At 38.0% G+C, this 17297-nt stretch overlaps 1 protein-coding gene across 1 annotated transcript in view; it reads right to left on the reverse strand.

The window, feature by feature from the left end:
* The window catches only part of Sec23a (SEC23 homolog A, COPII coat complex component), a 63057-nt gene that overhangs the window by 41370 nt on the left and 4390 nt on the right, over window positions 1-17297 (reverse strand). The window contains exons 2-9 of the mRNA XM_021645767.2: window positions 16227-16468; window positions 14648-14705; window positions 14114-14200; window positions 11906-12142; window positions 7193-7272; window positions 6043-6187; window positions 1352-1510; window positions 426-541 (exon numbers count right to left, since the gene is read on the reverse strand). Of these exons, the coding sequence (XP_021501442.1) occupies window positions 426-541; window positions 1352-1510; window positions 6043-6187; window positions 7193-7272; window positions 11906-12142; window positions 14114-14200; window positions 14648-14705; window positions 16227-16447 (1103 nt within the window). The 5' untranslated portion in view covers window positions 16448-16468. The remainder of the gene's footprint in view (window positions 1-425; window positions 542-1351; window positions 1511-6042; window positions 6188-7192; window positions 7273-11905; window positions 12143-14113; window positions 14201-14647; window positions 14706-16226; window positions 16469-17297) is intronic.

Raw genomic sequence — 17297 nt, forward strand, 5'->3', positions numbered from 1 at the left:
TAGTATTGCCTAGGGCAGGAAGATGGGGTGAGAAAGGAGAGAGGAACAGAGATTGACAGGTAGCAGGCAGAGTCTCTCCAGGGTCAGGCAAATGTTCTAAATTCAATCCTAGTAATAGTCATATAACTTGTGAACATACTAAAACTTTATCACACAGTTTAAATGGATAAATTCCATAGTGAGCTATCTCATTACACTACTGAAACAACTAAGTAACCTTAGAATAAACTTTTTTCAAAAGAACTTGTTCCTTTATAATCCCGTCTTTTCAGAAAAAAAAAAAAAAGTAACATGATGTCCAAGAAGATGCAGCAAAGCTGTCATCAAACATTGCCATAAAGCTATAAGACAAAGACTTTACATTTCCTCAGCTGTCAGTGTTGGCTCATATGTAAACAGCCATTATCAGACATGCATATACATACCCAGTAAGGTTAGGGCAGCACTTCATCTCCAAGAGGCCTGTCTGATCTAATGCACATGCGTAGATATCAATAACATGCCCAGTAGTAGCAGCTCGATTAGCCAACGCTTCAAAATGCTACAAAAGATTTTAATTAAATCAAATATATAACCTAACCAGCCTACAAATCTTTTTCCTATTAACAGATCAAAATAATTTAAGAGTAAAAGAATAATTCATCATAATTTACATATGATGTAGTCTAATTTAATCTTCTATAGCTTCATAAAATTGAAAAACTAACTTTCACCAGATATGTGACAGGCATCTGGAATCCCAGCACTGGGGAGGCTACAACAGGAGGACCATGGGTTGCATTATAAAGAAAGAATCTATCTCTAAATAAATAAAGTCTGATACTGTAACATTCTTTGATTTAAAAGCCATTGTCTTTAGACATGTTCCTAATTGAAACAAACTAGTGACATACAAAACAGTCTCTTTTTCAATATAAAGACAAGAAAACAAAACAGAACTCTTTTTCCTAAATAAACCCACAGTTAAGTAACAAATACACCTGAAAAGAGAAAAAACAAAATGCCAGAAAATCAATAAATCTAAAAAATGTTTTGTAGCTTTAACAATAAAATAAAATTTCCAAGCTCAAAAAGGAAACTAATTAGCAGACAAAAAGCACTCAGTCAAAAATTATGGCATCAGTTACTACTAAAAACATTAACAATGATTACCAAAAGCTATCAAACAGTATAGCAAAATTAAACTAAAATCCTGAACTAAAAAATACTAATAATAGCAAGGGCATCAACAAGTAGAAACAATACTAAGGATTCAAGAATCATCATTGCATACCTTTTGCTAAATGTCTCCAAAAATGTGAAGTTCACAAATAGAAAAGAACTCACAAAAAAACATAAATTAAAAAATTACCTTAGTCCCCTTTTTAACATATTTGGCATTGTCCTTTTCAATATCATGCCAGGATCTTATAGGTGTCTTTAACTCATCTCCAACCACCATTCCTGGCCCCTGGGTTGCAGGACCACCAATGAACATCATGATCCGAGCACCAGTGTTGGGGAAAGTACACTATTGGAGAAAAGGAACTCATTCAAAAGTATAAACGATAACAAAAAGCAGGTATGTACATTTCTGATAACACATTTCAATGTATTGTTCCTAGAAAGCAACATGTACTTGATAAGAAATAATTAAATGCCAAAAACAAGACATTTATTTGGACAGGTTTCTTTTTAAATCCTAAATAGTACTGCATTCTCAGTTTTACAGCAATCTTTGAACTTACACCCTATAGTCAAGGTTATGTTTCCTGCTTTGTAGCCATAGAAGCAGGTAAAAGAGAAGGCATCATCTTCTGGGTTTTATTCTTGTTTTCTATATATAAAAATGTGAGTATGGCTGGGGCTTGGGAGCAGCACAGTTGCCAAGAATGATTGTCTAGTATTCACAAAGCCCTGGGTTGGACCCTCAGCACCACATAAAACCAGGCATGGTCTTCAGGCCTGTAATCCCAGCACATGGGAAGTGGCAGAAGTTCAAAGTCAACTTTGGCTACACAGCAAGCTCAAGTCTAGCCTTAGCTATGAGAACCTGTGTTAAATATATATTTATATTTATATTTATATATAAAACATAAGCATTCTTTTTCTTCTAGTTGAAACTCATGTGTTGACTACTCCAGTCTACTTTTTGTTTATCACATGATGCCTGGGAAAAGGGAGAAAGGGTGTCCCTTTAAAAATAGGGAAACAGGGTTATAAGCAAAGCTCAAAGGGAAGCTCTCTCCCAGCAATCTCAAGGCTCGGGGTGAACCCCAGTACCACACACCACTTGAAATAAGTAAATAAAATGAAAACATAAAAAGAGTGCTATTGACACACAATAAATTCAGACTGGACTGGACTGAAAAAAAATTTTAAAGGAAAACCTTAAAATTATAAATACATATACATGTGTGTATTAATACATGATATATGTGTTTATGTGTGTATGTGCCTCTGTATTTGGAGCCAAATCATAGAAACAGCAGCAAAGGGGAAAGAAGACAGTGTTCAGAAACGGCTGTGGCTAAGGCACTCATCAACATTTCCTGCTCCAAAGAACACATGTCAGCTCCTGGAAAAGGTTGGCATGGAAACTGCAGGCTGAGAAATATAGCTGAGCATGTTATGATCTGTACCATGGTAAACACAAAAACTATCCAAATGTCTAGGGATAAAACAATTGAAAAAAGTTTAAAAGAACAGAGGGGCTGAAAAAACATGTCTGAAAACTGATTTAGAGGTAAAGAACATTCAACTGAGGGAACAATAGCCCAGAAATAGGAACAAAAAAAGGATATTATGAGTAACACAGGGGTATGTAAGCTTTAAAAGTCTAGTTAGTCTAATGAGTAAAACAGAACAATAAAGCTAAAGAACAACAGAAGTCTTCAGACTGAAAGAAGTGATTAAAAAATAAAACAAAAATTATTAGTAAGAATCAAGCCTAAACATCTTACAAAATTCATAACTATAAAGAACTTTAATAGGAAGATTTGGTAGGAAACTAAATCTCCTTATAAGAACAAGACTAAATCAATACCCTCAAACACTGCATGAGCCTTGGTAGAGACTGACTCAGACCCTGGGTAAATATCATTCTACCTAGAACTACAGGCACCCTTGAGCTCCTCTGATGAGAAAGGCAAAATTAAACATTTTCATATGAAAGAACTCTCAACAATGAAATTCATGCAGTCTTTAGGACATGTTAGAAACCTCTATTCTACAAAATTGGGAACTCTAAAAGCAATGGATGGATTTCTAGATGAAAATGACATATTACAATCAAGTCAAGATGAAACACCGTAAATAGTTTGTGATGGTTTCAATGAGAAATGTCCCCCACAGGCTCAGGCATTTGAACACTTGCTTTGCAGCTGGTAGTGCTGTTTGGGGAGGCTCTGTGGAAATGCAGCTTCACTGAAGAAGTAAATCATTAGAAGCACATAATTGGTCCCACTGCCAGGACACTCTCTCTGCTTATGACTGAATATGTGATCTCTCAGTTTCCTGCTCTGGCTGCCTCCTGCCATTCCTCCTCAGCCATTATAGACTCTCCCTCTAGAATAACAATAATACAAAAATAAACTCTTCTATTAAAAAAAGCAAAGAGCCAGACACAGGAGCTGTGATGGTTAGTCTGATGTCAACTTGACACAAGCTAGAGTCATCAGAGAGGAGGGAGCCTCAATTGAGAATTGCCTCCATAGGATCTGGCTGTAAGAAGCTCAGTCTCTATGTAGATCTCTGAGTGAGGGGATCAGGGGCTGCCTCTATCATGAACTCAATTGACTGCTCTCTGATCACTCACCCCTGGTGATACAGCCTGCCAGGCCATGGAGGAAGAGGATCCAGGCAGTCCTGATGAGACTTAACAAGCAATAGCAATAGTAGAAAACTCCCCCTTTCAGTGGACTAGGGGAAGGGGATGAGGAGAAGAAGGAGAGAGGGTGGTACTGGGGAAGTTGAGGGAAGGGGGCTTCAATCAGGATATATAATGAATAAATTGTGAAGAAGAAAAATAAATTAAAATTTAAAAAAAGAAAGCATGTAGGGAATTGTCTTAATTAGTGGTTAATGGGGGAGGGTCCAGCCCATTGTAAGTAGGACCACCCCTGGGCTGGTAGTCCTGGGTTCTATAAGAAAGCAGACTGAGCAAGCCATGAGGAGCAAGCCAGTAGTAAGCCTCCATGGCCTCTGCATCAGCTACTGCATCCAGGTTCCTGCCTTGCTTGGATCCTACCCTCACTACTTTTGATGAAGAACTGTTATATGGAACACTGAGTGAAATAAATCCTTTCCTTCCCAAGTTGCTTTTGGTCATGGATTTTATTACAGCTACAGTAACTCTAACCAGGACAGTGGAGGCAGAGGTGGGCAGGTGTCTGTGACATGCTTTCCAGTACAGCCAGCACTACACAATAACCAGACCATTAGTTATTGGATAACCAACTGGTGCGCTCTTCCTGAGGAAGACTATTTTTCCCACTGTCAGTATTCCTTAGTGCTACCTGTAGTAGTGCTGACTGTAGAAACCTTGTCAAGAGAAAGAAAGAGAAGAGAAAGGAGAGAGGAAGGAAGGAAGGAAAGAGCAAATAAAGTAATGAAAGAAAACTAATAAGTATAACCCAAAAAATGTTACAGGGAAAAAAAACACATGGGCCTACCTGGTTCTAGAATAAATTAACTACAAAATCATCCTAATAATAGATTTCAAGAATAAAGAAAGATTACAAGTTAAATACCACCAGCCAGTGATGCAAATAATCACCCCTCTGTAAAAAAGCTTTCACAAACAATTATAAGATGTGGGGACAATGGAGAGATGGTGCAATGATAACAGCACTTGCTGTTCTGCAGAAGACCCAAACTTGGTTCCCACCATCCACACAGCAGTTTGCAATCATCTGTAACTCTAGTACCAGGGGAACCAATGCCTTCTTCTGGCCTCCATGTGCAACCAGGCATGCATGTGATCATAGACATACATACTCACAAAACTCACATACACAAAATAAAAACAAATAAACCTTTTTTAAAAAAAGGGACCTGGAGAAATGGCTTACCAGTAGAACCAAGTTCCATTAACAGCACCTACATCAGGTGGCTCACAAACACCCATAACTCCAGCTCTGCCTCTGACCTCTGAGGACACTTGTACTCACAAACACACACAGACAGGCATAATTTAAAATGATAAAAATAAATCCCTTTTAAAAAATCATATAAAGTAGATTTGGGGAGTTTGTGAAAAACTGAAGCCATGCTGCTTCCTAGTGTGGAGTATGTAGAGAGGACATATCCTTTTTCTCATATCTCAACCACATGCATTTCTTCTATCAGAGTGTGTCTATTGTAACTGCATAGGTGATACATAAGCAAAGGTGATACATAAGCAAAGGGTATCCCTAAGTGCCCTGAGCCAGCCACTTTAGCAAATTAATCAAACCCGAAGAAATACCCAACTCACTGATAAAGTACAGGTCACAGCCTACTACTTGTAGCTGTTATCTGAAGTGAACAGTAGGTTCACTTGAGCCCTAAATCTGTGAGAACTAATGCAACTTCTAGAAAACAGTGTCAAAACAGAATTGATAGGACATGCAACTAGTTTCTGCCAAAAAATTGCCTCCACTGTGCTTTAAAAAAAAAGGGGGGTGGGGGGACTGGAAAGGTGGCTCAGAGGTTAATAGCTCTGCTTGCTCTTTCAGAAGTCCTGAGTTCTATTCCCAGCAACCACATGGTGGCTCACAACCATCTATAATGAGATCTGGCGCCCTCTTCTGGCATTCAGGTGTACATGCAGACAGAACATTGTATACATAATAAAATAAATAAATCTTTAAAAAGAAAAAAAAAAAGGATTGTACACTGCTTGGATTACTAAATGAGAGGAAAAAAAGAGCCATGCACGGCAGTAGCCCTACACTGAGAGGTCTAAGAAAGGAGAACTGCTGTCAGTTCAAGCTCAACACTAACTGAGCTATACAGAAGAAAAGGATGACACATACACACCCAGACTCTTACATTTCAAAATTAAGTTTTCATCATTACTACCTCAAGTAGGCCTACAGCTATAGAGAGTGCCACTCCTGAGGAACGCAAAGGTCTCTTTCCTTGTGGTACAGGCCAAGGGTCTCGCTGAAGTTCTCCCAGAAGATCTGTGAGATTCATGTCTATTTTCTGTACTGGCTGTAAGAATCTGCAAAACAACAGTAAACAAAAAGTCATTTACAATTGTGATATTTTTAAGAACTTTTCTTAAAAACAGAAAAATATTTGATACACAGCACACCAAGAGTCCACAGTTTTCTGTGGGCAGCAGGATGCACTGGAACATTTCTTTGAAAACAGGTTGCTACTGGCGATGAAGCGCAGTCAGTAGAGTCTTGTCTAGCAGGTATGAGACCCTAGGCTGGATCCCCAGCAACACACACACAAATATATGTTCTACAGGGTTGGAAAAAGAGAGGAGACAGAGGAAGAAAAGGAGAAAAGAGGAGGAGGGAGAAGGGAGTGAGTCAGTCATGGTGGAATATGCCTGTAATCCCAGCACTAAGAGGGAGGAGGATCAAAAGATCAAGGTCACCATTCAGCTATATACTAAGTTTAAGCCCAACCTGTCTACATGAGACGATGTCCGCAGGAAAAAAAGGGGGTCATATTATTAGGCCCCGTGCTACAGTCTGTTAATCATCCCAGTGGCATTGCTGAACTGCTACTGGCTAAAGGAAGCTATACAATTGCTATCAATTGATTTTAGAGTTCCAAGATTACCAAAATAATTAGAAAATACATCAATCTACTCAATTTTAGTAATAACACCTCCAATTAAAAGGTTAAAGAATAAAAGAATTTTTTTAAAGGTTAAAGAAAAAGCTACCGGTAAAGACAAAATTAAAAGTTTTTAAGGCCCTATTTTTGCAGTTGTCCTCAAACCACATAAATATTTTATTAACTTAAAAATAAAAACATATCAAAACTAACCTCCTAACATCATAATGATAAAAAGTAAATCATTTCAGTAAAAGAAAAACTGCCTCAAAAAGTTACAGTTTGTTTTTTAAAACTATATACCACTGCAATCTATTTATATCCCTAACAATAGTAAATATTACTGTATCACCTGATGCCTTTGTTCAATTTGAGGGCAAGATATGTTTCAAGTGCCTGCTTGAATTATAGAATTGTTTGCTATATTAATTACCTGTTGGAAGGAGGTGGCTGCTGTATCTGAGGACCACGTGTAGCTTGAGTAACAGGTACTTTAGAGAGTCCCAGCATTTCCTATAAAGAAAGGATCTCAGTGAGATAAGTTTGTTTAGTTCCACAGTATTTATCAACTTCTTCAGTTGTTGAAGGTACTACAAATTAGAAACACAAAATAAACATAAGATTCCTTTCCCCAGAAGGCAAACAGTCTAGCTGTGGAGACTGAACTTCCCAGTAGCAATTCACCAGAAGAGATCAAAGTACAAGGTATGATGGAGTGAAAAGGATGCTAATTTAGAAGCACTTCTTAGTGAATGCAGTCAAAATACGTTGATCAAAGTCTTTCTTCCTAGCTTAACCACATTCATCCCTTTCAGCAACTATTATCTTAAATACCTACACTATAGCAAGAATATAGTGGTTTAAAAAAAATATTCTCTGCTTTCATGGTAGTTAAAAATCTAGAAGAAAGGAATGAAGTTATCTAATAAAGTGATGTAAAACCATAACTACAGCATTATGAGGAAGCACACAAAGGACAGGATATGGCTCGGAAGTTAAGGGTCTTGCCGCTCTTGCAGAAGACCCAGGTTTGATTCAGTACCTGCATCAAGTGGCCCCCAACCACTTATAACCCCAGCTCAAGGGAATCCAATGCTCTCTTCTACCTCTGCAGGCACCTGTGCTCATGTGTACATAGACCCTCTCTCTCTCTTTCTTAAATTAAAAAAATCTTTTAAAAAAATAGTGCATAAAATCACATTGGGGATATAAAGTAACTCATTATTTTTTCCTCATTTTTTTTCTTTTTGTTTGTTTGTTTGTCTTGTTGTTTTTCCAAGACAGAGTTTCTCTGTGTAGCCTTGGCAGTCCTGGACTCGGTTTGTAGACCAGGCTAGCCTCAAACTCACAGAAATCCACCTGCCTCTGCCTCCCTGAGTGCTTGGATTAAAGGCATACACCTATCTGTAATTCATGATTTTCAAACTAAATGTCTTACCAAACTACCAGTTTTGCTTTGAATTACATACATGTATATAATCCTACTCTAGACATAAAAATGTTACTTTACTCCAATTTTCTTAATCTAGAAATGATTAGTCACAAAGTATATCAAAAGTATTTAACAACCAGAAAGTCTATATATCTACAAAGAGAAATGGCTGACCTCATCCTGCAGCATTCCTGTTTTGCCATCAGAAGCAACAGCTTTTCACTATGTACCAAATTCTGAGATAAACTCTTTAGAAACGCTATTCCCACAAAACATAATAATGAAAAGCTAGGTACAGTGGTGCATGGGATACTCAGGGGGCTGAAACAAGAGATTCAAATGGTTCAAAGCCAGTCTGGGAAAAAAAAAAAAACTATTTCAAAAGGGGGAAAGAGTGACTGAGCAGATGGTGGTGCTTGTTATCAAGCCTGACAACGTACGTTCAATTCCCAGACCTAGATGCCACATGGAGGAGAAAACCTATTCCCACAAGTTGTCCTTTGATTTCAACTGGTGCACAATGACATGTACACACAGGCGCGCACACACACACACATACACACACAGAGAAAGAGACAAAATAAAATTTTAAAATGAATTATTTTTAACTTTCAAAGGTGGGAGAAAAAAAGACAGAAAAAGGCAATAATAAAATTTGTCTGAGGTTACATGACTAGTAAATAACAGGATTTTAATCCAGATTTTGCTACAAAACCTTCTAAGTATTTACTCTATTCTTCTAATTAAACAACTAGAAGTCTTTAAGAATGAATTCTCAGACTATTTGTACAGAAGGGTCAAATTCTTTTTAGCCAGAAGCACACAGAGACTGTGGCATATTTACACAATGGAATACTACTCAGCAATTAAAAACAAGAAAATCATGAAATATGCAGGCAAATGGAAGGAGCTAGAAAAGATCATCCTGAGTGAGTAACCCAGAAGCAGAAAGACACAAATGAAATATGCTCACTTATAAGTGGATATTAGCCATATAATATAGGATAAACATACTAAAATCTATAGTCCTAAAGAAGCTAAACCACAAGGAAGACCCTAAGGAAGATGCTTAATCCTCATTCAGAAGGGCAAACAGGATAGACATCAGGAGTAGGAGAAAACAGGGGAACAGGACAGGAGCCTTCCACATAAGACCTCTGAAAGACCCTACCCACCAGGGTATCGAAGCAGATGATAGCCAAACTTTGGGCAGAGTGCAGGAATCCTTATGGAAGAAGAGGGAGATAGAAACACCTGGAGGGGACAGGAACTCCACAAGGAGAATAACAGAGCCAAAATACCTGGGCCCAGGTGGTCCTGCAGAGACCAATACTCCAACTAAGAACTACGCATAGAGAAGACCTAGACCCCCCGCTCAGAGGAAGCCCATAGGCTGTTCAGTTTCCAGGTGGGTTCCCTCGTAAGGGGTACAGGGGCTGTCTCTGATATGAACTCAGTGGCCACCTCTTTGATCAGCTCTCCATAGGAGGTACAGCCGTGCCAGGCCACAGAGAAAGATGATGCAGCCAGTCCTGATGAGATCTGATAAACTAGGGTCAGTTAGAAGGGGAGGAGGTCCTCCCCTATTAGGGGACTAGGGAAAGGGCATAGGGGGAGATAAGGGTGGGTGGGACTGGGAGGAGACAAGGAAGGGGGTTGCCGGGGAGATACAAAGTGAATAAGTTGTAGTAAATATATAAATAAAATTAAATTTAAAAAATTATAATTTGCTATTAATAAAAGTAAACATTTAGGGCCAGGGAAATGGCTCAGTGGGTAAAGGTTCTTGCTACCAAGCATGAGGACCTGAGTTCAATCCCCAGGACCCACATGGTAGAAGAAGACAGACATCCACAGACTCGTTTCTGACCTCCACACACGTATGCACATAGACAAACACACACACACACACACACACACACATACAGACACAGAAAAAGACACATGCAAAATAGATAGATACACAGATAGGTAGGTAGGTAGATAGATAGTCAGATAGACAGACAGACAGATATAAATTACAGGGTTTTTTTTTTAAAGCAAACATTTAAAGGTATAATCCATCTTATTCTCATGACCATCCCAAAAAGCAAACATTCTTATCACAGGTTGTATGCCTAATCCCAACTCAAACTCTAAACTACTCCAAAACCTTATTTTGTTTTGGAAACCATCATTCTGATGACACTTATTTCTAAGTGTCATCAGAATGCCACAATGGAAAACTCTACACATGACTTCACATGATGCACTACAGTCAAAACACAAGTGTACTAAGCATGTTCCATAAAGCTACATTCAGGCTATATGTATAAGCACATATACATAAAACATGAATTATTTTAGTTTATACTTGGGTGTCATCCCCAAAATATCTCCTTATGTACAGTGCCATTCCACATAATGACATCTCAGTCAATAATGGCCCACACACAATGGTAGGCCCCTGAGATTACATCACCTATTACCCATAGCTTCTCAGCTGATATAAGTACTCTATGTTTACACTGTGATGAAACTGTCTAATGACACATTTCTCAGAATATATCACCCATCTTTCCATATCCATGTATAAAAATATTTTTAAAAAATACTAGGCAGAAATAGGTGGATTACTGTGAATGAAGACAAACCTGGTCTACATAGAGTTCCAAAACTTCCAAAACATTTCTAAGTACTTTGGATAACAAAGATTCAACCTATACCTACTTCTGCTTCACAAAAATAAACAATCCTCCTTTCCAGGGCACTCTGCCTCCTGTCCTCCAGAGTCCCACCACATCCTCTGAAGCCTCACTTTGTTCATCTCTTGCTTTAACTCATCCTCTTTAGTCTCCTTCCCTTCCATTTATATACACTGAATCATCTCTCAAGGTACCCTTAACAAATTCCCAAAGTGTCTTCTTCTTTATCTTCAACAAACCTATGAAAAGAACAATCTTCAGAGCCAAGCACAGTGACACAAACCTGTGCCCAGCACTCAAGAGGCTGAGGTAGAGACCAGTAAAATACTTTAGTCACTTCAAATTTTAAAGATACAATTAAAAGTAGACAGTCTTGGGCTACCTACAGTGTAGGCAGTACAGTGCTTATGGCGTAGTCAGTAAGGTGTTTGTCTCAAAAGCATGAAGGAAGACCTGGGTTCAATCCCACAATGCATTCAGAAATCTGGGTGTAGTGCTGTAAAAAACGTTTAATCCACTACTTGGCAGAGACTGGTGGGTGGATCTCTGAGGCTTCAGGCCGGCCAGCCTAGCCAAATTATCAGGCTCCAGGCCAATGAGAGAGCCTGTCTCAAAAAATAAACAAGACAAAAATAAAGTAGAGGGTGCCTGATGAATAGCAACCCCTCAGGCCTCCAATGCACACACATGCATCTGTACACACAGTCACTATCTAAACAATGTACACAGTGAAATCAAGTAACTACACAGAATGAAATTCTAATAAAGCCATCACAGAAATGAAACAGGTTATATATGTGGTCATGCAGAGATATCCAAGACACACTATGAAAAGTAGGAAGTCTTCTATTCGTAAAACAGTTAAATTGTACACGAATATACAAAATCGTGTCAACACTAAAGTTAAACCCTTGTCATAATGCAATTATAATAAAATAAATTCATCATTTTTTAAATATATGCATCTAGAAAGTATTTACTGACATATATAGTACAAATAAATAGGCTGAACATTCCCATTCTTACTTACCTGCAGTTGTTTGGCAGACAGATCCTTTGTTCCTCTGAAGACATAGCTTTTTGAAATGCCTTCACATCCAAGCTCATGAACCTGTACCATTCTCCCAAAAGTAATAAGTCCAACTAAAGCTGTAGGTGGCAAAAGACTCAATGACATCTGCATGGATTCCTTCAGAGCTTGTAAATCTTCATCTTCTATGCAAGTATCAACCACATAGAGAAATATCAAAGGCATCTGGGGGCCACGCTTTAAAAAGAAAATGCAAAAAAAATTTATAAACATAATAACTTTTAGCATAAATTCAATACATTCAATCAAAAACTAATTAAAAGTGCAAACTGAAATATTAATGTGTGGTATACAATGGAATTCTAATAATGCCATATAGAAATGAAACATGTTATATACATGATCCTGGAAAGAAATCCAAGACACAGCACTGAGTGAAAATTTAAGTTTAAAGGGCTGAGAGGGTGACTCAGCACAAGACTCTGTATTCATCCTCAGGACCCACAGTGCAAGGACAGAACTGACTTCTGAAGACTGTCTTCTGACCCGCAAACACACAATATGGCATCCACACACCCACATAAACACAGAGACATACACATAAATAACAATAACATTTAAATTTAAAATTTTGTAAATAAAAATTAAACTTAGAAGCATATGCATAGCTGGGCATGGTGATGCACACTTCTGATGCCTAAACTGAGTGTGCTAATGCACACCGGTGACCCCAGGCACTGGGGAGACAGAGGCAGGAGGACCAAGAAGAGTTGAAGGTCATCTTCATCTACATGGGAAACCTGAGGCCAGCTTGACACACAGGAGACTCTGCCAATAATGATAATAACAATAATTTTTAAGTATTTTTCAAATAATAACAACTACAGAGTTTCAGGCCAAGTATGAACAGAGCTTTAGTCTCAGCTAGTCAAGGAGGGATCACTTAAAACAACAATTTTAGTGAGGTGCTAGAAAAAAAATAAACCAGATAATATATTATTTTAAAATTAGAAACCATGTACTGAGTTTTGGGTCAAAACTGTATAGAACAAGTTAAATAGCATTCTACTAAGTGACATGATTGTATTTCTGTAAGTATAGTAATTTTTTAATTATCTTTTGTTTGTTTGGGTTTACTTCACTTCTTAGCCATGTATACATGTGATATATACGTGGTGGGGGGGTATATGGAAGTGTAAATGCAGATGCCCTCAAGTCCAGAACAGGGCATCAGATGCTCTGGAGTTGCAATTTCAGGCAGTTATGAACAAAATGAACAAAATGGATGTTGGGAATTGAACTCAGGTCCTCTGCAAGAGCAGCAAGTATTCTTAACCACTGAGCCAGCCTTAGCACAGTTATATTTAAATAATTCTAAACTAAAAAATAATAATAATGAGATAATGTGGATAAAGTAATTACCTAAAACTGGACTTTTCCGAAAATCAAAAACTAGCTAGATTTGACAAATGTAGTGACTAGTTCAAGTAAACCATAATTCTGTTCCTATACCACATTCATATATTTTTTTACTGGACAGGCATAATGGCGCACATTATGCCTTTAATCCCAGCACTCGGGAGGGAGACAGAGGCAGCCTACTCTACAGAAAAAGCTGCAGGCTACTCTGGGATTCAGAGACAGACACTGTCTCAAAAAATATATTTATATTTTTAAATTTCCAAATTTTTAAAATTTTTGTTGTTCTGAGACAGGGTCTCATAAAGAAAGCCCAAGTGAGCCTCAATCTTACAGACCACAGTGACGTTGATCTCCTGATCCTTGGCTTCCACAACCAAAGTTCTATGATTATGACCTAATATGCCCAGCTCTCCACAATTAAATCTACAAGTAACTATATAAAGCTGTTCACACTAGGAAGAAATACTATTTTCCCAATGCAAGGTCATGCTCATTCATAAATTCAGGGACATATCTGCAGACTTTAGCACTTTATTGACTAAGTATGTAACAAGAGAACTTAGAATTATAAAATAAAGCTAGTACTTTTCTTGCTTACTTAATCAAGTCCATCATCCTACACAGAACTTAATTAATCATCAAACAATTCCAGTCAAAAATTACCTTTGAAATGATCAGTTCAATTTGCTGTCATGCCCTTAAAGTCATTTCACTTTCCATAATTATTCTGACATAAGCCTTTGTCTACTTAAGAGCTTTCTTAAATACCTACTCTTCTGTTCTTACCAGAACTACATATTCAATGCTTGAAAACTGGGGTAAAAGCTCAGCCGGCTGGTTCAATTCAGATATCCCAGCATATGTAGGTGGAAACTATAAATAGGAAAAACAAAAAATATTACCAAATTATTTGCCAGAAGCAGAAATACAGTTTTAAACTCAAAATTATTTCCTTATCATTTAAATTTTTTCCTTTATTGTGCCCTTTTTTTTTTTTTTTTTAGGCAGGGTTTTTCCTGCCCTGGCTATAACTCACACCAGTCTAATCTCATTTCATTATTTCATTATTAAGAAAGTATTTTTAGGCTGCTGAGATGATTTAGTGGATAAGGGACTACCCAAGCTTGATCCCTGGGGCCCATGGTTATAAGAGAACCAGACCCCTCAAGCTGTCCTCCCACCTCCACCAGCGCATATGCACACCCACTCACATGCAACCAATAAATGCAGACAGTTTTGTTATATTTTATCTTTTTTTAAATAAGCGTTTCCCTCTATGACCAGCAGAACTGCATTAGCATCTGTAAAATATGTCCTTACCTGATTCCTTTGGTAACAAAAGTTGCAAGCCCAGAGTTTTGCTCGATAATCCACTTGACTGTTGTAAGAAAAGACAGATTATTTAGGCAATGTCTCAGTTGAACTTTACAAAAAAAAATCTTAATTTAAATAAAATTAATTTCATTCAAAAGCATAAATAGATTAAAACTGATGATCAAAGTTATTTGGTTTTTACTGAGGGCATGAGAGGTTGAACCCAGAGCCTCACACATTAGGCAAACACTTGCCGCTTACATAAATTGTACCCTGATAATTGGTTGAGTTTTTGGGGGGCAGGATCTTGCTAAAATGTCTAGGCTAACCTAACGCTTACAGCCTCTCAAGTCCTTAGAATTATAGACATTTACTACCACACCCAACTGAAAATATTATTTAAGCAGCAATAATAAAGATTAAAGACACAGCAAGATGGCTCACTGGTCAAAGTGCTTTCCAAGAAGCTTAACAACCTAAGTTCAATATCCACAGCCATGGTAGAAGGAGAGAAGAAAATTGCAATTGTCTCTGAGCTCCACACACACATCGATAGGAACACACACACACACACACACACACACATACACACAACCAAAGAGAAACAAATATTTCTTTAAACAGATAAAGAAAACAAAGAGATGGTTCTAGAGAATGTGTTTGGAACCGCTACTTTAAAGCAGAGCCTTCTTAGCTAGGCATGGTGGTATACACTTGCAATCCCAATGTTTAGGAGACAGAAGCAGGAAGACTGCAGCACGTTCAAGGCTAGTCTAGCCACACAGCATGTTCCATGCCAGGCAAGAGCTACAGAGAAACCCTGTATCAAAATATATGTATGTATGTATGTATGTAATATGTATAGGTATATATGTGTATATGTGTGTACATATACATATATATGTACCTTTTGAATAGCACACCAACTCAATTAGGACTTTTCCAAGTCATAAGATGGGTTCATACATAGCCAGTGCTTTAATAGAATGTAATAGTTTTTACAATGATCTAGTGTCTTCACATTACCAATTCACTGTAACTAGATTAATAAAATTTAAGCTCTTTGAATTTGATTATAACTCTAAACAGAAAAGAAAAAGGAATTCTTACATAAATGAACAAGAAATAATCTATTTTCTTTCTTTCTTTCTTTTTTTTTAATGGTGCTTTGCCTGTATATATGTCTGGGTAAGGTTGATGGATCCCCTGAAACTAGAGTTACAGACATTTGTGTACCGCCATATGGGTGCTGGGAATTGAACTTGGGTCCTCTGGAAAAGCAGTCAGTGAGCCATCTCTCCAGCCCCTCCTTTTCCCTTTTCTTTCTGTTGAGATGATCTCATGTAGCCCAGGTTAGCTTAGAACTTCTTGTGTAGCTGAAGATAATCTTGAACTTGTGATTCCCCTGCCTCCACTTTCTGAATGCTGAGATCACAAGTGTGTACTGGCTGATGTTAAGCTGGGCATTGAACCCAGGGGCCCTCTGTAATCCAGGTAAGCACTCTATGAACCAGGCTAGACCCCCAATACAAACTGCAGTTCTAAATGATATTACCACATTAGTTTTTCCATGTATTTTAATTACCATAAAGGATTCAAAACTGCACGGCAAGTCGTCCTACTGCACAGGACAGGCTCATACTGAATGGGTGGTAAGTCGGGTCTCTCCTTCAGAGGTGTAAACAGGGCTGCCACTGGAACAACCATTCTTGTAGCTTCCAGACGACTAGATGGCCAAACATTCCAACTGAACCGGACTCCATCTCGTTCTTCATTTTGTTGAATAAATTCCAAATAGGTTGTCATTGTAGCGCTTGATTCTTACTTCTGTTTAAAACATAAATTAAAAGAAATTTAAAAATCTAAAAACCTCATAAGAAATTCTAAGTAAGTATGTTGTCCCTACCTTTGGCAATATTAATACAATAAAAATTATGACCAAACAAAAATATAGCCACTCCACTCATAATGCATAATGCCTCTACTAAGCCTAATGCTCACGAGGCTCAGTAAGAGAAAAGGATTTTAGCCACTTAATTCATTCTTTTCAAACTACTGACAAGGACCAGTGGGATGGCTCAGTGGGTTAAAGGCACTTGTTGCCAAGTTGAAAACCAGAGTTTGATTCCTGGGACCAACATGGCACAAAGAGAGAACCAAATTGTCCTCTGTCCTCCAATAAACAAAAATGAAAACCGTAAAATTATAAAATATACATGGTTTTTAATTCAAAAATTATGCGTTCTCACCAGACTTCCTAGAGAAGAGCGTGTAATAGTACTTACGCTAAGAAAGCTTTTCCTGACACTAGGTAAAGGAGAATACTAGTGGCATGAACAAACAAAATGCCTGTTAAATGGTATCCCCAGGGTTTACATATCACAGAGGCCCTCGTGGAAACTGAATCCTAACTTGTTAAATCATTCTGAGACATAGAATTCTAACATCGTATTTAAATTCATGGGCAGGTTTCAGCTGTCTGCGCTGTCATTGTCCTGAAAGAGTCTCACTATATAACCAGGCTGTCCTGGAAGTCTCCACTCTCTAGCTGCAGCCTCCCATGTGCTGGGACTATAAGTGTGTGAATCTTATTACTCTCTAACTGGCTGGCTAGGGTGCTGGCTTTCCCATCTAGAGTACAGCCTTATCTCCGGCT

This window comes from Meriones unguiculatus, chromosome 7 (genome assembly GCF_030254825.1).
Source record: "Meriones unguiculatus strain TT.TT164.6M chromosome 7, Bangor_MerUng_6.1, whole genome shotgun sequence".
Classification (NCBI taxonomy): domain Eukaryota; kingdom Metazoa; phylum Chordata; class Mammalia; order Rodentia; family Muridae; genus Meriones; species Meriones unguiculatus.